This window comes from Scophthalmus maximus, chromosome 13, assembly GCF_022379125.1.
Source record: "Scophthalmus maximus strain ysfricsl-2021 chromosome 13, ASM2237912v1, whole genome shotgun sequence".
In the NCBI taxonomy this organism is placed as follows: Eukaryota; Metazoa; Chordata; class Actinopteri; order Pleuronectiformes; family Scophthalmidae; genus Scophthalmus; species Scophthalmus maximus.
Window position 1 is genome coordinate 17,566,360 of NC_061527.1, and position 26,141 is coordinate 17,592,500.

The 26,141-nt window shown below is 43.3% G+C and overlaps 1 protein-coding gene across 5 annotated transcripts in view; it reads right to left on the reverse strand.

Moving 5' to 3' along the window:
* Positions 1–1,448: 1,448 nt before the first annotated feature.
* The window catches only part of LOC118317873 (importin-13), a 25,815-nt gene continuing 1,122 nt past the window's right edge, over positions 1,449–26,141 (reverse strand). The window contains exons 1-23 of one of the 5 annotated variants that reach the window (XM_035646943.2): positions 25,087–25,188; positions 24,563–24,649; positions 18,604–18,729; positions 17,693–18,049; positions 16,961–17,214; positions 13,911–14,051; positions 13,314–13,455; positions 12,349–12,515; positions 11,999–12,119; positions 11,495–11,642; positions 11,188–11,369; positions 10,406–10,432; positions 10,053–10,187; positions 8,347–8,499; positions 7,944–8,024; positions 7,681–7,818; positions 6,515–6,611; positions 4,717–4,769; positions 3,146–3,212; positions 2,922–2,980; positions 2,692–2,781; positions 2,351–2,532; positions 1,449–2,211 (exon numbers count right to left, since the gene is read on the reverse strand). In XM_035646943.2, coding sequence (XP_035502836.1) covers positions 2,115–2,211; positions 2,351–2,532; positions 2,692–2,781; positions 2,922–2,980; positions 3,146–3,212; positions 4,717–4,769; positions 6,515–6,611; positions 7,681–7,818; positions 7,944–8,024; positions 8,347–8,499; positions 10,053–10,187; positions 10,406–10,432; positions 11,188–11,369; positions 11,495–11,642; positions 11,999–12,119; positions 12,349–12,515; positions 13,314–13,455; positions 13,911–14,051; positions 16,961–17,214; positions 17,693–18,049; positions 18,604–18,729; positions 24,563–24,631 — 2,886 coding nt within the window. In that variant the 5' untranslated portion in view covers positions 24,632–24,649; positions 25,087–25,188 and the 3' untranslated portion in view covers positions 1,449–2,114. Of the gene's footprint in view, positions 2,212–2,350; positions 2,533–2,691; positions 2,782–2,921; positions 2,981–3,145; positions 3,213–3,659; positions 3,737–4,716; positions 4,770–6,514; positions 6,612–7,680; positions 7,819–7,943; positions 8,025–8,346; positions 8,500–10,052; positions 10,188–10,405; positions 10,433–11,187; positions 11,370–11,494; positions 11,643–11,998; positions 12,120–12,348; positions 12,516–13,313; positions 13,456–13,910; positions 14,052–16,960; positions 17,215–17,692; positions 18,050–18,603; positions 18,730–24,562; positions 24,650–25,001; positions 25,189–26,141 lie in introns of those variants that run through there. The other 4 variants (XM_035646942.2, XM_035646944.2, XR_007031968.1 and 1 more) reach the window with 4 other exon arrangements.

Genomic DNA, 26,141 nt, shown 5'->3' on the forward strand with positions numbered 1-26,141 from the left:
ATGAAAAGCAACAAAAGGCTAGTGAGGTATTTACTCATGTCTCTACCATACTTTTACCTACACTGGTGCTGCAGAAGTACTCACACAGAGAAGAGTCAGGAGGTGCAGTCTTATATATATTTAATAAATTAAAGCCAAGGTACAAAAAGAAAACAATGTACATTTCATACCTCCCTCCCCTCGCCTCCTCCACATACCACTCTTTCAAACTTTGACAAACATATTTTATTTCTCACCTCAGAATAAGACCACGATACAGACACGGGGTCAGCGTGGAAGTCGCTCATCGTTCAAATCGGATTCAGAGGCAGGCCAGCTCACTCTCTGGAGCGGATCCTCGCCTCCAGACTTAGTCTGTACGTCACGTCTTTCTGCGGTGCTTTACACATTGAATACGTTTGTCCCCTGAACCCCCACACAAAACACATACATGCTACATGTCTGCAGGCACCTCGGATAAGACAGAAGGATTAGACTGAGATAAAGTTTTATCAGACACCACAGAGTACAATTTTGCTGCTGAGTGTTAATAGATGTCAACTAATCCTGCTGATTCATTAGACTGTGTTTTACAGCCATCACATTACCACACCAATAATGTCTCTGGCATCAACGGCTGAGCTCAGAATGTGAATAACTTTCTCAGAGATCTTGTTACTGAACTCTAATCCTTCTTGGTCCTCTCCAAGGCGGTAAGCCAGATGAGTGAAAGGATTTTAGGGTAGCTTGTTCACAAAGCATTTTGTTAAGCGCAGTAGTTGGTGTCAGTGAGAGATGGATAGTTGAGTCTGGTCAATGATTATCCAGATGATACAGAGGTTTGATGGATGGGGTGTGATCGCCGATGAGTAGCGGAAGTGAAACGCTGGACGTGCCTGGTCAGTCTTTAAGAGGAAAGTGGTCTGAATGAGTGAAAATGACGAATGGGCTCTTTGTTTCAAAGATAGGAGGAAGTTATGGATGTGTACTGTAGGTCCAATATATGTGCACTGAACAAGTGGGGAAAAAAGGTACATTTGTGCACACACACACAACCTCTCATACAGGTATGAACACACGCACACAATCAATACAAAGAAGTGTTCAGCAATAACTGTTAATATTCACAACTTGATTAATATTTTTGCACGATTACAGTGACTAAGCCGTCCAATGTCAGGATTATTAATCCATCCAAAACCGTCCATCTGCCCAGTTTCCACCCTGTGCCCCATCAAGCTGCCTGCTACTATAATTCTTATTTATCTCACTCTGGGCAGTCCTGCTTTACCTCAGGAACCACTGCACTAACACCACTCTACCCCCCGAGGAGACTGCAGTGGGACTGGGTGGGACTGCATCTACCTGAGCTACAGCCCTGTACACAGAGGGCTGGGCAGGAGAGCAGACTGATTTTAGTCAAAGTTTTGTGTTCTCCACATCCAGATTTTTTGGGGGGGGGGGGGGGGGGGGGGGGGGTAATTTGGCAACACAGATCTCCTGGGGGCATGAGTGGGTGTAAACAATATTGTTATAATATTATTTTTCCTGCAGAATCTCCTCCTGACAATTGCTTCTCCTTTCTTTCCATTAGCAGCAGCAGGACTGACGACCACCATCTTTCTATGTGTGTACATATACATTTATATACTTCATTTGATTTATTTTGAAAAATAATGTCAAGTAGCTACGTACGATACCACTATCATTTCATATGGATGCTAATCACCAGGAACAACCTAGGAACCACAGGAAGATCTATCAAGGCAGAAAAAGACAGAGATAAGAGGCGCGAGGCAGCATGCTAGGAGCGCTGCTCGGAGCTCGTCCACAGACGAGGCTGTTAAATGAGAAGAGCGAGGGGGAGATGATCAATCTTAAAACAGAAAAAGAAAACATAACAGAGAGGTCAGCCTCCCTAAAGCCACCGGGGATGTAATGTTTGTGAATTAATCCCATGGCAGGTCTGTGCTGGAATGGTTCCATGTCTTGTCCTGCGGTGGGGAGGGTCATCTTTACAATCACTTCATGATATCTTAACTGACAAGGTTGATGAGCACTGTGTTGTTGTGGCATCCAGCTGGTTTGCACTGAGGGCAGAGGTCACGGTTAGGTGAGAGTTCAAGGGTAGAGTTTCAGTATTCAGCGGCATACTCTGTACCATGGAGTCCTCTGCACAATAGTGTGAACTCTTTCACTATGTCCTTCATCCGCCTCTTGTTCACTCGTTCTCTGCATGACGGAGGAGGAGGAAAGGGAGAAAAAATACACACAATCATTAAGTACATGTGAAATAATCGTGTGGTTTAGTCGACTGAACAAACTCATTAACTAATAAGACTGACATCATATGAAATGTCCAGCAATGTACCTGAGTATCTGCTGTGAGAAGTGGTGTTTCTGGTCAGCCGTGACCCGTGACGACGGGAACCCTGGAGGCTGCAGCGCCTCCTTCAACCACACAGCGAGCAGAGAGAAGCAGTGCTTGTTCAGTGAGAACAGCACTTCTGCAAACTGGTCCATCAGGCTCCGAGACGCCCCGCCTCCAATGCCCTGGAGAGATCGGAGGAGGCTTTTTTACACAAGGGACTTAATTACAATCAGCGAGAAAGAAAAGTTTGGAGTGTGATGACATGGCAAACTGCAGCGGCAGAGAAATGATGAAACATTTCTGTGGCGTGACGAGTAAATGTGTAGTGCGGTGCGTCTCACCTCCAACACGGCTTGCACCAGCAGCTTGCCATCTTCCTGCACAATCCTGGCCAATGGAGGCACGTCTGAGCAGTGGGGTAACAGTTCAGTCTGACAGAGAGAAAAAAATACAGCTTAATGACTCACTTATATCTAAAATTATGCTTAGTTAAAATTCAGATGCTTGCAAGGATTTCAGCTTTGTGTTTGTGTGTATGCGTGTGTGTGTGTGTGTGTGTGTGCGCGCTCACAAAGAACAAGCATGTTGACTTGACTGTCGGAGCTTCAGGAAATTTGAGTGACAGAACTCCTAGAAGTGGGAGAGGGAGATGGAGGCATAAATAGACTACTGAAGAATGGTGTCAAACATTTACAATTTGTACTTTGTACAGACAGGCACATTTCCCAGGAACTGTAGCAAAGCACCCAGTACACTGTGTAGGGTGCGTTTTCTGTGACCTAAGTGCAAACTTACCACAGTGGAACACTGCTTTCACGTCAAGACTCTCAGACAAGAACAGATCAGGCTTCCGTTTGAGGGCCTAAGAGGCAGATAAAGGCATTAAACAGAGTATGTTTCTGTCCGATCCAAACCAATCGGCACTGCTTCACCACATTCCACTACATAAGCTCCTTCAAAATACTGATATCAACAATACCCGCTCAGCCTGGTAGCCAGATCTGACAACAACACAAGACTGAGACCAGATCTGCCTACCAGGCTATAGTGCTCTTTCCATCTGTTTAGGAAAAACTATATCTAAACTCATACAGAGATCCTCCAATGCAGAACTCAGCAGGTATAACGAACAAATTGCAAAAAATCAAACTTTGAAATCATTGTAAACTTAAGTCAAACTAAAGGCAATGATGGTTTTGTCTCTTGAAATCAATCTTACTTGAAACATTACTTTTGGCTGACTGGATTGAATATGCAACAGAAGTGTGTAAGTAATTAACATGTGCAGGTAAAGAGAAACACAACTCATCTCGTCATAATGAACTCATTCAGGATGGAGGAGAGGAGAGAGGGAGAGAGGGAGAGGGAGAGAGATGGAGGTCAGATCTATCCAAAGATAGAAAACAAGGGAAGTAGAATGAAGACGGAAAACAAAAAAATAAAAACAGAAGAGCCATCAGCCAATTTGTCTGAACTGATTAATATTAGTTGAATATTAATTCATTTGGGCCTCGATTGGCTCTGAGCTGGAATGACTTTGGAGGAGGGCTGGGTTCAGACACTAACCAGTCACCTGGGACCACAACGCTCTTACGTGCGCCATTACATCAAATCCCCACGAGCGCCGCGTCAACTAACATATTGAATCTAAGTGTGTTGTTGACAATACCGGGAAAGAAGTTTAAAGAGATTAAGTCAAAATTAAGAGCTTAAAATTGTGAATTTACAGGCATAATGTCACAAATGTCTTGTCTTTTTTCAAACTGTTGAGCAGTTTAATACATCCAAATTTTAATTAATTGAAGGATTACATGGTCCTGTGTGAGTTATGACAATTTCTTGGCATTTAAGGATTATTATAAAACCCCAGTAGCTGTAAAAAAAAGACCAAAAAAACAACACCCAACGATACTTTTGCCTTTATAAGATACAAAGAAACTATGACATAATGTCTACAAAGTATTAAATATTTATTTGTCATTATTATCAAGACACAGGCCATTCAAGAGATTTGTGTGTAATCGATGCTAGGTATACTTTAGTGAGATCATCAGAAAGGGAAATACGTGGTTTGGTTTCTCCAGCAAAAATAAAAACCCTACGTGAGGTTAGGACCATATTTGTGTAGCGAGGTGACTGTTAGAATCAAAAGCGTTTGAGTAGAGACAGGCGTCTCTGTTTCAAACATTCCCCTCACATTTCATTCCACTGCCTCGCCTATGTGATTGGACGCCTGAGGGCCCAGAATCAAAGGACAGAAAGAAATACAGAGAAGAAGAAGAGGACAGAAAACAGGGAGAAACTAGAAAAAGAGATAAACAGAGAGAGAAACCCAAAGTGAATGAAATAAGAAACCAAAAACACACCTGAGCTTGGAGTTGCATAAATGAATCAACAATATCAGGATGATCCCTGGGTCCTAAAATATAATAAAGATGAAACTTAAGAAATCATAAGAGAATAATATACAAACAGCAACTGAATAGATTCAACAGTCATGTGGAAATAAAAGAAAACTCAAAAATATTTCATTGAAATAATTCACAGGTGAATAAGGAACAAAGGGGTGGTGGGAGGGGGCGGGCATATGAAGCTTTGGCAGAGTCTTGGAGGAACAGACCAACCAAAAACAAAACACAGGCAGAAGACAAAGACATGGGTCTGTCTGGAGAGAAAACAAAGAAAAGAAAGAAGTAACGAGAGAAAAAGAAAAAACCTAAAGAAACAAAAGTGGGTTTGGAGTGGGAACCCAGGAGGCACCTCTGTTACTGTTAAAGTTTGAAGGACAAGAGGCACCACACCTAAATGAATCCCCCCACCACCTCCCCCCCTCACGAGACACTGCTGGCACCAACACGTTTCCTATCAGATTTAACCCAGTGCCTCGGGGAGAGAGGTGACGACGAGGATTCATTCAGAACCGGTCAATAACATCCCCTTAGCTTCGAAGATAGGCCTGTGGCTCAAAGATCAGGGCAAGTTCAGATGTAACTACCTCCCTCATGCTGGACACAGACTACGAGACTTCAAAATATGACGGACAATTAAAAAAAACACACAATTCTGTTCGAAGCTGGACTGAAGCGTCCACGTTGAGATTCCTGACTTTCAAGGGCGATTTACTCCGATGGCTTACGTTTGATGTTAGAGACACTCCAACAGAAAACTTGTAATAAAATAAAACTAATGTCTGTAGTGAGCGCCCCGCTTTAGCTGTTCCCAGACTCCAAACAGGTCTCCTGCTCAATACCCCCTCCATCGGGAGAATACGGGGCTTATTCAGAGGGCTGTGAACGAGGAGCCCGACTCAACACTAGCACAGCAGTGGCTGCAGCTGTACTGAGCTGGCCCGCACTGCTGTGTTAGGTATCAGCCAACTGAATAAGCAAGAGGTCTCTGTGCTGTGACTGTATCCTGTACTGAAACTGTCTACAGAAGGGCACCTGCTCAGAAAAGAAAGAGTTTAGAGGCAGGAGGAGGCAGCCATCACTTAATCAGTCAAAGCAGGAGAGGAAGAGAGGGGAAATGGGACAACACAAAGGGAGGGGGGAGTGGCAGACAGTTCTGACAAAAGCGCTCTCAGCACTAAGAACAGTGAATTGAATTATATAATCGCCTTGATGTCCATCTTGTGTGGAGTGAAAATCAGAACGTTAGTCTGAACGTTAGTCACGCACATGAAGATGAGTCATTTTCATGCAGCCAAAGACACTGTGACAGTAAATTCATCCACGACTTCAGAAATGTGACAAATAAATACATTCATTAAAAAATAATAGAATAAGCAAGGACTTGGCTGATCAATATAGAAAACATTGCGACGTGTCATTTGGACAAGTTAAAATTATTTAATCAATGATCTATGATCAGTCTGATCATTGATAAAAATATCTCTTAGACTTTTTCCTTTTCAACAGACAGACCCCTTTGTTTGAATAATGACGTCACTGGACTCTGTCTGAATGTGGCAGCGTTCAGTGACCTCTGACCTGTTCTTATTATTTACATATGTGTCTACAGTGCCATTCTTTCCCCCTGCTACACTGAGATATTTTTTTGGACTCTGGGAAATCAGATATGACAAGAATCATTCAAAGTTGGACGAGCGATTTGAACAGAAACAGTTCACAGTGTTCACAGTTCCGCCCATGCCGGACCCCCTACCTTGCTGGAAGATGGAGAGTGTTACCGAGGTAACCAGCTCAAACAGAGCCTTGATGGGTGGGAAGTGGTCAGTCTCACTGGCAAAGATATGCACCATCTGAAACAGCAGGACTTCAAATCAGACACACTCATGTTGACTTGCACACAAGAAGCCAGATTAATGTAGCAGGAAATCAGAGTGTCTTCACATGCGCTGCAGTAACCTGGTTACTGTAAGTCCAGAGTTCACCTACAGTACAGATGGTTCCTTTTCAGACTTGTCTTCTACTCCGGACCATATTTCTGATCCAAGGGCAACATATTTTTTGTGTGATATTTGACACTGCAGCCTGGTGCAGTGACTAAACACGCTCTATAATAGCATCTCTCCTTTTACTGTGCAGATGTGTCTAAATTTTGAACTGCTCAGCTGTGGAAACTAATTTATTTACACTTATTTTTTCAGTTCAGTTACAGTTGGACTTGGATTTAATGAATATGTAACACAAAGACCCCCTGCTGATCAGTAATGATCTTTCATCCCTTCACACTGCTGAAGGAACGGCAGCCTTTTCCTGCCTGAAGTTGTCAACATGCAAATCCTAATATTCATATAAATGACCAAGAAATCAAGATTTTTCATGAAGAAAGCTCCCTGTTGGAACTGGCTAAAGAAAGCATAAAGACTCAAATATTCATAATGCATGGGTGCATGTAAATGCACACTGTGACTGTTACAAACTTATTTAATGAGTGCATATAACTGAGGAGTGAACAATTAAATCATGTACCATCATTTACAGGCCCTTATAATAACATCTGAAATCTATTATTTGACTTTATTTAATCTATTGTCGTGACTTTGACATAGAAATATGAATGGGTAGAAAAACATGAATCAAATTCTAATTATGAATGTAATAACAGAAGTAAGTGTAACTTGAAAGACCAATTAATTTTTTTTAAACTTTAGTCTTACTTGTATAAACAAATGCTTGAACACAAACTGTTACTGTGGGTGAAGTTTTACAGACGCCATTCCCATTATCTTTGTATCCATGTAGCTCACTATTTTATACACATACTTTTTTAGACAGCTTTTAAATCTCTCTGCATGTATTCACATCTCACTGAGGACAGAATACAGATATATGTTGCTGAGTGTGTGTACATTAATGGTTGTGTACCTGTCGTGTGAGATCAAGGGCTGAGGCCTGGGGAATCGTACTGTACATCTGCCCAAGCATCTCACTGAGCTGAGACACCATGGGAGCAAAGTCATGGAGCAACGTCTTCACTGACTTCTCAAAGATGGCACACACCGCCTGCGGAACAAGATGAGATCAGCTTCCCTGGAATGTCATTACAGTATATCTGCAGATTATTCATGGACCACGTTCTACAGAAGCAGAAGTTCCACAACGTGGGGGCAAACGAGCCGATGACTGACCTCTACAACCTGCGAGTCATTCAGCCACTTGCTGAGCACCGTCTGTATGAGGGCAAAGACTTGTTGCAGAACCACCACCACCTGGCAAACACAAACAGATCATTACACATAAATAGAATGAAAAAAGAACACAAAGTAATTAACAAGAAGACAAATAAGACATTAACATTTTGCACATGGTTCATGCCTATAAGCAGAATTACTTATGACTATGGTTGAGTGACAGGACACAATTTTCCTGTCGGCCACTCTCACCACTTTAAACAGTAATATATTCAGCAGTTGTATTTCACAACTAGCAAATTGATGTGTACTACATTACAAAGCTTACTTATAGTCAGTGTATGAGTGAAATCGTCTAACTGTGCTAAAGAGAAATATGCCAATGTGTGTGGTGACTGACCGGGTTTGGCCCGGGTGGGGGAGGTGCTGTTTTGACAGGTGGCGCAGAACCGTCTGCTGATTCGTCGTCCTGCTTGCTGATGTCGAGCGTAGTGAACAGGTTGGACAGCAGCCCCAAGATGTGAATGATTGCCAACTTATTGGAGGGATTAGGCTGAAAGAAGAAGAAGAAGACAAAAAAAATATTTCAACTGGCTAGCAGACAACCTAACCCCACTGTGCACCTGGCTCTAAATATTCATGAAGACCAACACACATTAAAAGCTACACATGTTACTGGAGAACAGTATAAGAAAAAATCTACATCAACTAAAGAACATTTGGTGCAATAAAGTCAACACTAATCACAGTTTTGGTAATAAATTGTTTGTTGGTCATTTAATCATAGAAAAAAATGAAGTTAAAATTGAATAATGTTTATCTAAACAAAAAAAATTGGCAGATAAATTATAATTAATTTCATTTAAAATTATATTAATATTATTATATTATAATTGCATTTCAAAAATACAAACCAAAATCAGTGGTTAGGTATTTTAGCAGTTTGACAAAGAAAATGTAATGGATCACTTTCTTACCAGTTACCCCAAGGCAGTAACACACACACACACACACACACACACACACACACACACACACACACACACACACACACACACACACACACACACACACACACACACACACACACACACACACACACACACACACACACACACACACACACACACACACACACACACACACACACACACACACACACGTGTCGATGTAACAGAGCAAGACTACCAAGATAACAAAGATGTGGCTGCACCTTCTTACAGCCACATCTCTCCACTCCTGTCTAAAATGTAACGCCCTCACAATGTTGTTGCTTTTACTATAAAGCACTCTGAGCCCGACATCCTCATCACAGTGACGCCACCAGCTTTCTCCATCAGCCCTGTCGGACATTATGGTCATTCACCCATGATGTAATGTAACCTGAAGGTCTCCCCACTAGGTGCCACTATTTGTGCGGCTCCAGAGCACACTGATTTCTTAGTCTGATGTAATGCCAATACATCAAAAAAGCTAGACAGAAAACAATAATAGAGGGAGGAAGTCAGAAAGGATACATGAGACGTGTGTGTGTGTGTGTGTGTCAGTGTGAGGGCTGAGACAGGGACAGACACAGAGAGACATGAAAAGCTTCATCTAAGTCAACGTCACCCCACCCAAGGACTTTACTGTATGAAGAACAAGGGATCAGGAGAAATTCTATTTTGTTCCACATCCAGTAGATATCAAACTATGTATTTTTAGATAACCTCAGCTCCATATTTGTATTATCCAGCGTGACAGGCAAAAACTCCGCACTCCATTAGACCTGACATTTAAACAGGGTAAACAATTTTCTTTTGCATGATTGTGTGCAAAAGCACAATCTACTGTAAGTATGTGTGCGTTCATTTTCTGAACTCTGAATTTGTCTTGCTGTGGTGTTTGTTTGCACGGGAGAGAGAAAATGTCTTTGCTGCTTCCATGTGAGTCACTGGTAGCCCATGGTGTAGGGTCAAATCCAATCTGGTCCCACAGAGAAATGTTCCACTGCAGTGACACCACACAGACACAAAGCGTGTTGCTATTGGCCAGACTCCATCTGCGCCTGCTCTGTGTTTGTATGATTGCATGCGTGTAGTATTACACATCGGTTTGTGTACACACCGTCTCGTCCGCAAGCTTCTCCAGCTGCTGAATGTACGGGGTGATGAGAGAGTGAAGGTTTCTTAAGATGTCTTCCACAGGGAGAGCGGAGAGCAGGAAGCCCAGAGCCTGCATCAGCCACATGCACTGACTCGTCTGCAGGAAGAGACAATCACAGGTTCAGTTTCAGCTCAACAATGAGATCTTGAGTCATTCAAGAGTTCAATACTGTACACAAACAGTTTTCAAAACACAGGACTTGTCAACCTTGGACTTTCAAAGGCTGCAAACAAGTTGCATTATTTTTTCACAGCATTCCTCGTTTAAATACCATAACAGATATTGAGCGTGAATGTGAGAGGACAAACACTGACCTTGTGTATCTGCTTTATTAGCACCTCCTTCAGAGAGAGAGAAAAAAAGTCAGAGTGATAGGTCTATTATTTTGATAGTACAACAACACAAACGATCAAAGGAAAGTAAGTTCAAAATAACTTGACTGAAGTGATCTCAAATACTTATTTCTATTTCTGGAAACAGGAGGATTACATAAGTCTGCAACACCTTAGCCATTAAAAGTAAAAAAAATAAAATAAAATAAAAACAACAACTGTTCAAATGTGTTATTACTGCACAGTGGCCAGGAGAGCTCAAACAACTACAACGTAAGAAAAAAAATAATAAGAAAATTAAAAAAAAATTCATTTGACAACAGATGTACTGCAAATACTCACAACACAAGCAAATACAGAAATGTGCTGCATGTATTAAGATATGTTTCCGGTGACGAACACGGCTGGGATGTTCAATGCTTTGAAACTTCTGAAGCTACTGACATTGGCTACTTGACATTGGTGTTGGCCAATGAGCCAAGCTGTAAGTTTTATATTTTGGTTTATTTTAAAGGAGTGACAAAGCACTGAACAACAAGCATGTCTGGGTTAATCACTTTCTTTCTGTCCCTTGGAAACACTTTCATCTGTGCTACTTACAGCACGTGTCTGTATTTGGTCATGTTGTGTGTATTTGCATGTGCTGTCAAACCGATGACGATGTTTTCTTAATTTTCTCCCTCGGGCCACCTTGTTATTGGCTCTTGTACTTGATCAACTGGGTAGAAAAAAAACAGCATATCAAAAATAAAAAAGACACGTACCTGAGATACAGCTACGATGTTGGTTGCGTAGGGCGGCAGGTCATATTTGCATTCCCTACAAATCTTCTTGAGCGTAGAGACGGAGGAGACGGAGAGGTCCGGGTTCCCTAAAGCCTGCAGCACCAAGGGCAAGACACTGCTGAGCATCACTGGGTGGTCTGCCAACCATTCAGCCAGAGCGCCTAGTGGGGGAACAGTTCGGATACTCAATGAAAAACGATTTGCACTGCACCACCGTGTCGCCCCAATTTGTCTTTTTTTTGCACATTTAAATAACAACTTATGATACAACCAGTGTTCCTCTCACCTATTGTGAACATCACTGTGTCTGCTAACTGGACATTGTTGATGCTGATTCTGGGGATGAGTCCTATGAGGCCTGGGATGACGTCAGAGTAGTTCACGTCTATCGTCTCTGCTATGGACTGGAAGCCGTACAACAAAGCTTCTGTGTGCTGGAGGAGGAGAACGCAGTCAGAGTGAGTATAGAGAGACCATTTTTAAAAAAAGCAATTACAAAAAGTAAAGGTTTAAGTGAAAAAAAACCAAACATGTAATGTAATAAATAACCAAAAAATCTACGTGAAAAGTCCTTCATATAGTGAAAGTAAACATGTTTTTACAGAAGTTATTATGGAAGTGTATTTTGATTTGTGTGTGGACTTTGTGCATGCTAACAGATAGTAAGCATAATCCGTTAAAAATAAGAAAATGTGTTTTTAGAGCAGGCTTCTGTGCGACGCTAAAAAGAAAAAGAAAGAGAAACTTATTCCAATTAGTTAGTTTGCTCCTCTGTGTTTGTTTCACGCACCTGCCATGACGTCGGCTGCTCCGCATTAGTCAACAGTCTCCCGAGTTTATCATACAGGTTACTCAGCAGCTCTGCTCCGAGCATCTCATACACATACATGAGTGTGTCGGAGATATCCACCCTGAAGGATGGACGTGCACAAACAAACATTTTAGGGGCACAGCATGTTGAAACCTTATTTGTTCATGTATTTGCCAGACAGGCTCTGCCCTCACAGCCTCCAGTCCACTGAAGGTCTATTACAGAAAAACACACTCATTTGCTGACCAATCATCCTGTCAGAGGGTCATTCCTGAGACACTGACAATGGGGTCAGGCATACAAATGCACATAAACAAAAACACACACACCTGTAGATCCTGAACTGCTCTTTCTCATCGGAGGACCAGGAAGCGTACTCCTGGTCGGACGGGAACTGGGCTTTGTGTAGCAGAACGTCCACCAACTGGAAATACACTGGCCTGTAGACCTGCAGATAAACTGCCTGCTTGTCCGACTCAAACGACATGATTTCATCCTGAGGAAGGAAGAATAGGCAAGAACAAGAAGATTAGTCATCAGTTTGAAACATAAAAGTGTTCATGCACTTTATCGACCAAGCGTCTGTTGTGGCTTACAGTGTTTCCAGCACAAAGGCTCCAGTATAACCAGTAAGTCAAGTGAATATCAGTATTTATTAGAAAACAACAACACAAACATAATATATAACTTCACATTACCAGCTCACATCAACAAAGAAAATAAATGATGTTGCATAACACAGAAGATGAAAACAACTTCTGTCACATTTCATTATTTTTTTTAAATTGCAGACAAAGGCCAGACGCTGGTAGGAAGCACATTTATACAATGAGGATGTGCAGAGAGAGTCCTTTTTTTTTACAGTCCAGAGTTCTTGTGAGACACTTTTTAAAGATTTTCCAGGGCTCATTTGCCCCCAAATTCAAGGATCGGGTAGGGTAGTATGAGACGTGAATCAGGGTTAATCCGTGTCACAGCATTAATAGTTTTTTTATAATGAGAACTCGCAGGTTTTACAGAAGTTCACTGACAACAATTAAAAAGAGAGAGCACTTCTCAACTGTGCTGTTAAAGTGACAGCGGACTATGTTGACTCAGCAGCAGCATTTAGCAGAATATACTAACGTTAAGTACAAAAAAAGTGCTTATTGAGCAAAGCTCATTTTGTGTTAATGTGCCTCGAGAAGTGGGCACATTAAGCCAGTCGTAAAATGTGCAGTGACCTTTTATTTGTCGAATGATCATAACACAACTCCAACATTACATTGTGAGATTAGATTTGAACATGTCTTACTTGCAGAGTGTACCAGAAGGTGAGTGTGAGGGAGCTGGTGGTCTCATTGACCGGGTAGTGGCCGGGGATACCTGTACAAAACATGATCATGTTGACCAAAGCCAGGACGCTCTGCCAGTGATCCACCTGCTCCAACAGAGTCCTAGAGGTGAGAGGTGGGTGAAAGTGAAACAGCTTTTCAATGCAGGTGGCACACAGGTTAAGTAACACCTCTTTCTCTCAGTGTCACTCGGTCATTAGACACGATGAAAGGAAAAAAGAGGTGGAAGCAGAGACGGCACACTCAAGACACCTGACAGTGTTGTTTCTGTCATAAAAAATGGTCAAGATTTTGTTTTGTTATTAGATTAGCATTTTCTTTTTGATATTTCAATGTAATTGAATCAATGAATGTCTGAATTCAGGCGGATGCAGGATATCTCCCCCCCCCCTTTTTTAAAAAATTGCACGATAGGGCGTTAGCCTTGACAGAGGCATTCGCTCTTCAAGTGCCCTACTATTTATTGAATTGTGTATGGAAATAATTCTCTCACACACACACACACACACACACACCTACACCCACACCCCCACACCCACACACACACACACACACACCTGGAGTGGTTCTCTCCTAGTGTGACGGCGATCCGGCAGATCCCATGGCAGGTCTCCATGTCTCCATTCTGAACAGCCTCTCTGAGCTGCTCCTGGAGGGCCAGCACTTGAGGAACCAGCTTCAGCAAAGTGTTCACATATCTGCAACCCATGGACACACAAACACAAACAGAAAAACTGACAGTCAACAGTCCGGCTTACTTAAAGGAACTGAGGTGAAATCTGACATCAGTGCTGTACAAGGGAGAAGAACATTATATGCACAGCCAGTGCGCCTCGCCTGGTAAATATAAAAGTGACTCACACCGCCGCTCACAAGACAAGTGTTTATTTCAAATCAAATCTCAGTCCAAGTCAGTCCAACCTCTGATCCAGGACACCCACCCCTAAAAACCCACACATCTACAAGGGAAAATCTATACAGAGCTGCTCTGCCGTCAGTTATTATTCTGTCTTATTCCTGTCGTCTCGGCCATCTATAATAACTCCTGCTATAACACACACACACACACACACACACACACACACACACACACACACACACACACACACACACACGAAACTCAACTCAACCTGGAAAAACAACAATAAACTCACATTATTCCTGAGGATTTAATCTGGTGCTGCTACATCTACAAAATCGATTATCACTTATCACTTCCTATCACCAATAATTACAGCTATGAAATTTAATTTTTTAACCTCAATTAGGCGGAAACCAAATCAACATCCTCCAATAACTTTTTTTCGTCAAATTAAAGTCTAAACCCTAGTCCAAAGTTATACAATGACAGAAAAGGCAGCAAATGTGTTTGTTTGCCATTTTTGCAATTGTTCAAAGTATCAAAACTTTTAGTTTGCTTTCTGTCCATTTACTAATCAATTGTTTCAACATCATTGTAATCCCATGAAACAACAGTCGCCAAAACACAATAAAATTGTCTAGAAACAATGACGCCAGTGTGGCTCCTCTGGTCTGCAGGTTAAATGCGTCTCGTACCAAAGTCCTGGAAGCCTTTATTATTCTAATTTCCCTCAGGCCCTTTTATGAGCCGAGGAGCTGGATATATGGTTCTGCCTTATGAAGTGGAGTCCCCTGCTCAGCAGCCCATGCTGATTCAGCCTTCTCTGGAGAGAGCTCCGCCCTGCCGACGTGATGTGTATGATTCTGGCCTCCATCTAATAAGCCCAAACGTGTGTGTGTGTGTGTGTGTGTGTGTGTGTGTGTGTGTGTGTGTGTGTGTGTGTGTGTGTGTGTGTCTGTGTGTGTGTGTGTCTGTGTGTGTGTTCTGGCCTACATCCTCAATGTTTTGCTGTGTGAGTGACTGTGAGAGGCTAGCACGGGGAGTAACTGCACTTACTGTAACTCTTAGTGAGTGAGTGCGTGCGTGCGTGCGTGCGTGCGTGCGTGCGTGAGTGTGTGTGTGTGCGTGCGTGTGTGTGCGTGCGCGTGCGTGCGTGTGTGTTCATGTGAATGCCTGACTGCACTCTGAAGATCATTCATTTTTAACTAGGTGCTCTGCAGATGCAGGTCATGCACTCTTGCTTCTATAAAGAGGACTTAGTGTGTATGCAATGCGATTAAAGCAGACTGGACTTGTAACTTGTACGTGTTCCTCCATTTCCCGGATAAGAGACGAAATTCTGGTGGTTCCTCCGAGACCGTCTGCTGCAGTCTCCTCTTTTCTAACACACAGTTGCCCTCCCTCTCCTCTTTTGCTCCCCCGTCCTGTTGTACACATTCTCCCTCCATCCCGACTCCTCCTTTATTCCCTCCACCTCTCTCCCTCCCCCACCCCTGATTCCCTCTGCAATTACTGCAACACTCCGAGACAGGGGAAATGGGTTGCCTGGCAACCGGATGCAGCTGGACCAATAGCATCCCCCCAAATGAGTTGACTGTAATGTGTTTAAACAGAGGGAGAGAACAAGAGACAGGGAGGGGGGCTTAGTGCCGATTGCAAGAGGGAGAATGGGGGTGGTGGGGGGGGACCCATTGAAACACAGACAGAAGACATAAAACAGATAAAACAGACAAAACAGACAAAACAGAATCTAAAGATGGAAAAAAGGTGGACTATGACTTCACAGAGAGAAAAACAATCATATATAAAACCCTTATACCTGGTCTCCAAAAAACAAGAAACACAATATATCCCTCAAATGTAACCCTGTAATAACACAATGCAAAAAAACAAAAACAGACGCCACGTGTCCCAGGAGACACCACTAATGAGACAGTCAAGACTTGTGGGAGGATCTGACAAAACACGATCGGCATGAACGTGATCGTTTCAACACACAAGTAGCGCACAATACGTGAAAGATGTAATTTCACCTCTATTATAGGAGCCCGGCAACAGTTGCTGAGGCGGAGGATGTTCAACCTGTAACTCCACCACTATCAATCGCCTTCCCACCATCTGCTCGCTCGGCATAATGTCAGTGTGTTTCAAGCGACTAGTCAGCAGTAACTTCACACGTGCGACCCCCTTGACTGTGAAGCATTACAGAGGTAAGGGGGATGACGTCTTTTATTCATGTACACTTTCACACCTTCCTCTACTCTTCTTCCTATTTTAGCATCCTTTCTTGTCTGTGCATCGTCTCGTCACTCCCCCCCTCTCCCTAAGGGGAGGGGTAATGGGTGCCTGCCACGTCTGAATCAGCCAGGGCATGATGACATCTCTCCCAAGCTCTGTAACCATAGCAACACCAGCCAACCGAGAAATGCCGCTCTCCTCCCCCTGGCTGTCAACTTGCCCTGTATCAATCCCTCCATCCCTCCCTAACGGCCTTCCAGTGCCCACCCTGTCCGTTTCCTGCTGTTGGCTAATGCATCTTTTTCTTTTTTTTCCTCTACTCTTTTTTTCTCTGGTCAGTACCATAACAAGCTTTCATATTATCGTAAACATCTTTCCTCTGCCTTTCTCTTGGTTTGGCATGCCAGTACGTGTGCACACTGGCACACATCAGCACTGTTAACGTTCTACTATGTCTTTTGTGATTATCATTGATGAAATTCATGCAATTTCCTCGACTGTTCACACCTTTGGGAATCGGGCTGTGAGATGGCGTTGACTATCGCCTCCACTGCCGTGTCGAATAGCTCTGGGTCGGGCAGGGCACTGAAGCAGTCGTGCACCAGGGCTTCGCTCTCGCTGAGGGGCACATCCAGCAGCACCCAGGATGACAGGCAGCGCAGCACGCGAGCTTTCACCGCCCCGGGACTGTCTGTGCGTCGCAGCAGTTGCTGCAGTAAGGGACACACTGACCCCCACTCGCGGCCCAGGGCACCACGGACCTAGAGGGGGGAGGACAGCGAGGGTTAGATTGCTAGTGTATTGCTCACGAGTTATTATCCCTCTGTTTGATGAGTAGACCTGAGTATCAACTTTTCTATACTAGGTACAGTGTTTTTTTTACTGACATTAATATGAAAACTTGGAATATTCCAATCATCCCCAGCTACTACCTGGTGCATCTACAAACAATTTGTTTTAATAAATTCACAAAATTAGTCAAACTTTATTGTGGACTGGAAGTTTTCAGATGTAAAATGACATAAAATTTGTAAAATTATGATTTGAACCTTATCATTTATTACTAAATACTAGGACTTGACCATTTTCAATAGTTGGTAATCAAGACACAATTCAGTCAGTTATGAGAAAAGCATTAAGGTTTTGTGCCCACTGAAATGCATCAAATAAAAACCTATGAATACTGCACCGGTGGTTCTCACCACACGCAGCAGAGCTGGGAGAAGTCCACAGACGTACCTGTCCCTTTCGGTACTGTGGCAGACGGCTTGTCTGGAACTCTTCAGGCAGGACAGTGAGCAGCTCCAGCAATGCCAGGCAGCGTGCCCGCCCATCCACCCCTCCCCCCTCCTCCTGGAACACCCGCACCATCTCTGCCACTGCGCCTGGCCAGGCCTCGGGCATTGTGTTGAGCGCCAGAGAGGCCAGGGCCACACACAGCCGGGTGAGCACCATCTTGGAGCCAGAGGAGAAGCAGGCAATCTGGGAGAACAGCTGGGTCTTCAGAGACTCATACTGGTCTGTGGGTATGTCTGACCAATAGCGAGAGATCTTGGTGTGAAGCGCACTCGCACCGAAATACTGGATCTCTGGCACCTGTGAGAGATGAGAAGATGGACGCAAATAATGAAAAATGCTTTGAGTGTGTGTAGGTGCATTTGGGAGCATATGTGCGAATAAAAGTAAACTATTACAAAATGAAGCACAACTGTCACTAGTGAAACTTAGATGCTGTTGGTTTCTGTCTCTTCACGCCAACACGTCAGTACCGTTCAAAGAAAGTTTATGAGAGGAAAAACACCTCTCTGTTACAGCACTGTACAACCAAAAGTGAACCGTTTCTTCAGATCCAACAGAGTGAGACATCTTCTTTCAAGTGGATCTTATCACGTCACTGTCACCTGAACTTTAATTCATATCTTTTCAGGATAAACTTCTTATTTCTGAACCATGACCTTCAGTATTTGGATCAAAAAAGTGTAAGGGATAAGTATTGGATATTAACAGATATCAGATAGGATTCAGATAGTGATCAGGGCAAACATACTCATTAAATAATTAAAAACCCATTGTGTGTGTGTGTGTGTGTGTGTGTGTGTGTGTGTGTGTGTGTGTGTGTGTGTGTGTGTGTGTGTGTGTGTGTACTGTACCTTATCTGGGCTCAGCAGGGCCCAGCAAAACTGCCAGGCCTGAGGCGAGACCTGAGCCTGCATGAGCCATTTCTGGGCCAGATTCTTGTTTTCTATATTGGGATCATAGTACAACTGGTGTAGGGCCTGAGAGGAAAGGAGAAAGAAAAATAATTAAACTGACAGCCAAAAGAATCCGTACAATCTGTGGATGGTTGAACAACTTTGTGCTAACAGTCCCTTGGAAAAACATTGGCGACCACACAGTCACAATTCCTCGGAGCCCTGGTTTTCATTGAAAGAACCGGTTACCTTGAGAAAACAGAATCATTTTCTCACTTTCAAAAGGGCAAGGGCACAGACACATGGCAGTTAGTTTACCTCGGAAACCTGGAAAATGGAGAAAGCAGTGACCTGAAAACAGCACTCTCTGAAGTACAGATTTGAGTAATTTGAGCAAAGAGAAAGACAAAGAGAAAGGAGATAAAGGATGAGTATAATAAAGATAAATTAAAGAAGAGAAAACGGGCGCATTAATCAAACAGACACCTTTAATCCTGGCAGTGCCAGAGGAGAGGTTCAGGAACTCCTGTAACTCTGCAAAAATTATCTCCGTCGCACGCACGCACGCACGCACGCACGCACGCACGCACGCAACCGCTGGCAGCCAGCACTAAGTGTCTGACAAGCAACGCAGGGGAAAAAAATCTATTTGGTGAGCTTCTGATCCTTGTCTTTTAGCCCTGAAGCCTGTTCACATCAATCCCTCCACTACCAGCCACTCTCTCCCTCCATCCACCTCCTCCCAGCCTATGAAACATCCAGTCTCATCCCATCCATCCGCTCTCCATCTTGAGCTCTGTGGTCTTCTTCTAAAAACGACATCTCTCCCCATTCTAGCCAGTCTAACAAAGAAGGGTGAGAGGCTGTGGAGAAGAATATCAAAACAGTGTCAATGAAAACTGGAACCAAAGAGTCACAGGTGATGTTTTTCCCCCGTTCGCCATCCTGCAACACAATAGGCTCGGTGGATGTATCCCGAATTGGCACATGACGATGTCAATGCGATGATGTTAGTGTCCGGGGTATTGATTAGAATCAAGCTGGTGTGTTATTATCAGACTGAAAGCACAAAGGAATGTTTAGAAATACAAAGCAAATCTGAAATTAAGGCGTAATTAAGAATCATCCACAACCTAATCAGGGACATTTGGCAATATTCAGTACTATAGCAAATGCTCATAAATGACACTTTGCAGACAGTTAAGTTTCCAATGTCATTCAGAACGAAGTACTTGATTTGTTTGGTGTTATGCTGGATGATCCACTTAAACTCTGTGGCAATAAACCACTCGGTTTATCCTTGTACACTCGTCAGTACAGTCCAGATGCCTGGGCTCAACATCGAGGTGACTGTCGGCCATCGGTGATGGAAGACCCCCCCCATAACACAATTATCTACATCTCCACATACTGTACGACTCTGAACATGGCTGTCTAGGTGTTAATGAGCTGAGGGGGCTAAAGGTGCAGGTACAGTATATACAGGGAGGTCTCTGTGCCCCCATAACATCAAACTCCAGCGCGTTAAGGTTTTAATGAGATGGGTTTTTTTATCTAAAAACTGAACAGGTCAAAAGACAGAGCTGCCTGATAAACACTGATGAAATATTAAATGGGCTAGAGTTGTGATTTGTCAAGGTATTTCCATGAATCATATGCATGCCTTCAATCTACCAAGGATTAGCATTCGGGTGATTTTGGTTAGTCAGCTCCACTCTGCCCTTTCTGTGAACGAGGCCGGGATATCGGCGTTCAGAGCAGCAGCGGCTCATTACCGCGGTCCACTGTGTGATCGCGGACCTCTCCGTATCCAATCCCTAATAGCTCTCTGTCTGTGCCTGAGCCTGTCCGTCTTCCCCTTGGTTTATTATCAAAGCACAAGACACAAAACGGTCTCTTCATTCCACCACATTTAATCTTCGCACAGAGAACTGCCGCCTGTCTCCTCCAAGAAATCATGCCAGACACACAGCATTTATCTCTCCTAACTGTAATTGTCCGTTATTAACAAGCAGTAATAAATGCACACCTAGAAACGGCAGGGTTTGTTTGCAACTGAGGCAAAGACTATCTGTATCTCCAGATGGTGGCTACATGTCTGACCACCTGGCTTCACTTGAGTATGGCATGCTTTGCTTTCTGCAGACACTGTCAAAGGTCCTGAGCCTCCTCTCCTCTCCCTTTGCAATGGGAGAAAAGGAAAAAAGGAAAGAGCATGGCTCGCTGAGACAGATTCACCATCTGCTCTCACATATAACAAACAGATTTTTCACTGTAGTTGGTATAGGCTTGTGTGTTCACTTCAGAGCAGAGCAACTACAGTGTGCAGCCCAAGATGCATCAACAAACAACAACATAATACAGGACAGATATGAAGCAAATCACTGCAGTAGGAGCATTATCCCTAAATTATCATTTCCTTTATCAAAACTAATAACAAGTGAAAGGCAGGAGACATAGATAATGAGAAGCAGTGTTTTTATGATGTTTTAATAGACATCATAGAAATCCCTCTTTGCCCAAATTCTTATGAGGCATAAATGCACGAGCCTACAGACAAACACACTGCAGACATGTCTTTGCCCACTGTTCACACACACACACACACACACACACACACACACACACACACAGGAGGTAATGACACCTATCTGCCATAAGTTCACAGCTCTTTCGAGCCATCTGTCCATCAGTGTCGGGCTCAAAGTCACAGTGGTGACTGGAGGGCAGCGCTGGTGCTGTACTGCAGAAGGTAGCATCACACCACTGACCGATCAGGACACGGTGTTATAACAGCGAGAATCAAAGACATGCATGGGAAGGATGATTAATGAGGCAACAAAGAAGAAGAGTTTGTCAGAGTGTGCGTGGGTGCTTGTTGACAGCACGCGGGCAAGACAGAAATTAAGAATATCATTGTTGCCAACAATGATACAATCTCAGCACATAAAAAGCAAATATGCCCTAGTGCCAACATGCAAATCTACAGTATGTAAAATTAACAAGTTTTTTCCCCCCACCACATTATTGAAAACACTGATCACCTACTGGATCAATGGACACATGATAGCATCTCCAAGCTAGAAAAAAATGATATATATATATATTATATATATATACACACACACACATTCCCTAGTATGCGAGTATCATGTAACCTATAAGACGTGTATTCCATCTTGAACCGACATGTATATATGTCGATGCAGGAAAGGATAGTAAAACTCATGATGATCCCTATTTTTCCAGCTGAAACAGCCTCTCATGCCACCACAAGGCTACTCAATAAACCATGCAGGATTTCTCAGTCAGATTTCTCTGCCCTGCTATGCTCTGTAACGTGTTAGCTGGTCTCAATCATCTGCTTTAGATTCCATGAAACTATTTCATGAGAACAAAGCACTGTCACATACATCTGATCATAACGTCTCTAGAAGAGCGGTTTCCAAACGGCAGAGGTGCATCACAGGCCGAGCATCCCAAGGACAGCATCCAGTGTGAGTAGTGGACTGACCAGATGACTACAGATAATTAAGGGGACGGAAATCCGTCCCTGACCAAGTGCCCTTAAGCAAGACGCTGACCCGGTTCAGTGCTGCGCTGTGCTTCTTTACAGAAGTTGTTCGTCTCAGAGGGGAAATGCAAAAGACAAAACTCTGACACACTCTTCGACCACACATTGTAGAGCTCTGAAATTACTCTAAAACGCACTTGCTTGGCAGATAGCGATTCTGAAGCCAATTACAGTCAAGCGGAAATTTAAGGCAGTATACAAACCCCATTCATTATGCACATCAACTTATTGAGAATGTGGCCCTTTGTTTCACAGACCAAAGACTGAACAAAGGCCTTTTCTATTGGACGCACATAAATACTGGGCCTGGAACGATCATCTCCACCAAGGCCCACTGTACAAATGTGACAGTTGCTGCACTGCTGGTATTTTAGCACTCATCATCTCATGAGAGGCACAATTTCTCCTTCTATTGATGTTCTCAGATGAACACTATGACATGTCTGCTGATAGTGTGAGTATGCATTAACCACTGTGACGGTTTGGCAGAGTAGGTGAGCCGATGCTGACGCCAATATGATGATATAACGTGCACACACTAATTCTGCAGTAACCTTTTTGTCTCCATTATTGTGCTGAATGAGCAGCATTGTGCTGATTCCATAAGTACACATATGTCATTCTAGCCCAATTAGCTTGGAAAAAAAATCTCACTCAAACAGCCTAAATATGCTTTCTAAATATAGTTTTAGAAGAACAATATGTCATCCGTTTTGAAATGCAAGTGTGGTGTAGTTACAAAAGTGCTCACAGTCCTCGTGGGATGATACTTCAGATGGTGTTAATGAGATAACCGTGTTGTTGCACTTGAAGCAGACGGATGCTGATTTGAAAATGCACCTTAAACTAAATAAACCCTTGAAAAAGATAAATAAATTACTTTACAGTTCTGTACAGTAAGAGAAAGGGCAGAGCGATGTGAAAGTCAGAGTTCGGTGTCGTAATGTAGACTGCAATGATATCAGAGATTTTATTCCAAACAATCACTACACTGCCATATAACCACACTGGCAAGCATTTCCTTTTTCAGACTATCAAATAAATCACTGGCATGGGCCTCGGGTCTTTTTTTTTTATTAATATCATTCACTATTTTTGCTCCCCTTGGAGTACTCAGGCAATAGTTCACTTCCATTGTAGCTAAGACACTTGTATAAAAGAAAACAACAAAGAACCCAACAAAAATTTGACTGATGTGTTGAATATTCTATTCAAATTCATGAGGTCACTGTCACTGAAAACACCAAAATACATAATAAGAAATTATTAATGATCCTGTCAGCTACATTAATTGTACATTTATTTACTTTTGCATACAATATGTGCAAGAACTCCCTCCAACTTAAACTCAAAATGAGAAAAGAAATGTTCCTTTTTTTTGCCTTTATGCCCACCAAAATCATAAAATAATACATTCAACACTATCCACTCGTAAACACGAACAAATGGAAATATAGAGACGGGACCGCCCTTTCTGTTCGTCATTCCTCCTCTTATTATTAAAACAGAAAGCAGGTTATCAAGCAAAAGCCATTTCCCCTGCAGGAATGCGCTTCTCCCCCTCAAACCTGCCTCAAATCATATCTGTCGCATCACCAACCTCCTCTCACCCCCCTCCTCTTTCTTTACTGGCTCTGTCACAGACATCGACCCCATCCCTCCCCTCCTCCCCCCAATCCATCTCATCACATCAACTCTGCTCCTCCACAGGAGCACCTTCCTCCCTCTCTCCATCCTCCCCATTGTCTCCCCACCCATATGCTCTGGTCCAAGTCAGTGGCCACCCAGCAGGGAGATTCATCACAGCAACCTGGCAGCCACAATCAGCGCTGCCTCTCTCTCACACACACACACACACACACACACACACACACACACACACACACACACACACACACACACACACACACACACACACACACACACACACACACACACACACACACACACACACACACAGAGAGAGAGAGAGAGAGAGAGAGAGAGAGAGAGAGAGAGAGAGAGAGAGAGAGAGAGAGAGAGAGAGAGAAACAAGACCCAGACACGCATTTCGCAATCACAGACATGGCAAAGCATTGGCTGTTATCTTGCCCTCATCAGCTCGTCCTTCGGGACATCGGCCCTTCAATGATTTGAAGGTGTAAGTGTAGGAGGAGTGGGGAAAGGGCTGAATCCCTCACTGAATGCAAATGCTGATGCGTTATCTTTAAAAACGAAAGCATTAGAAACGGTACATCATGTGGTCACGAAATACATCATGCTTGAATTCTGCAGCCTCACTGAAACATTGCGACTTCGCTGAACGAGGCTGCCCACAATGATCCACTGGTCCGAATAGCTCACCTTCTCTACGTTTTCCACCGTGACGTCCAGGGCGTCCGGTGCGGCTGCTATCCTCCCCGGCGGCTCCATATCTCCGCCGACACGGAGCTGTCAAGTGACCAAAGAGGAGCAACACATTCAGGGGGCAAAATCAGCCAACGATAAACTTCTCTTTTCGCGCAGTGCCGCTCCCGCAACACTTCCACGGCGGCAGCCGGAGTCCACGAATCAACAGGACGAGCTCATGCATATGCGTTTTGACGATCACACGAGCAGCTAGCCCCGGCAAGCTAACATTAGCTCATTTAACCTGAGCGCAGGCTAGCCGATGCTAACCCGCCACGGTAGAAAGATGCTATAGCAACGACGAGCGCCGCTATGCTAAACATGCTAACGTAGCAACATGTAACTTAACGCCGCTCTGGCGACAATGAGACACAAGCGAGAGAGGTATACTGACGTGTTCAGGGTGCGACAGCATGTTGAGAACAGTGCCGTCTCCGTGTTTTATCTCTAGTCTGTCTGAATGACCAGTATTTTCACACCTTTCTGTCCCGCGACGGTACGAGACGATGCTGGCGGCGCCCTGCCGCTGTTCTGCCTCTGCTCCGTCAGCGGGAGCGCTTTTGCTGCATTCAGGCGCCGTGGGAAATAGCGTAATCACAGCGTAACAGTCAAGGACCACCCAATAACTCGGTAAATAAATATAAATAGTAGTTCTTAGGTTCCCGAACATCATGATCACCATTAAAGACAGAGAATATACAAAAGCTGCAATGGAAATTATAACAAAATTACAAAATAATAACAAAACAGAAAAAAATGTCTGCTTTACTATTATGTATTATTTGGTAATTATGTATCAATAGGCAGCTTCTGAGCTTCAGGTTCGCTTTTTATGTTTATGTTGCCTGATGTCTATTAGAAATTAAAATAATGTCTAATAGACATAAATCCATATTGTGAAATTTTAGGTTTGTGAATCCGTTTCACTGGAGTTAGGTTTGTAGAGCGACATCACGGTTGTAACATCCTGTTTGCGATTAATATAAATTAATGCGATTTACTCAAAATAACAAACAAATGTGTGCTTTTGCCACAAGGTGATTTCAGCTGTGGGGCAGCAGCGCCTCTATGTGGGGCAAAGAAGACATCGCAGTACAGTAAAGTTACTGTACAAAGCATCATGCAAATATACATAAATAAATGAAAAGAGGAATGGGCTTCACCTACATTATTACATAGGTGATATTCAGAATGATAATTCTGTGAACATTTGTCATGGCATCTGTTGTGATCAACATCAGTTATTAAGGAACAAACACCTCAGCTTCCAAATATAATCTCCATTTTTGTTTATTTGCATTGAAGAGAATAATCTCAAAAGTGAGATTGAAGGAGACAGTCAGGGTTGGAGGGTAGATGCCTTTTAATGAACTGTGCTCTTTTTTATATGAAGCTGTGACTTGACTCCTTAATAGTTTGCTAGAGTGTGGACTCTTTTAAAATGGAGCAGACTTGAACCTACTGCTTCACTGTTTTGGCTCCTTAATGGATGACCCTCTAATCCACGGACCCCGGCTGGATGTTCAGGACAGCA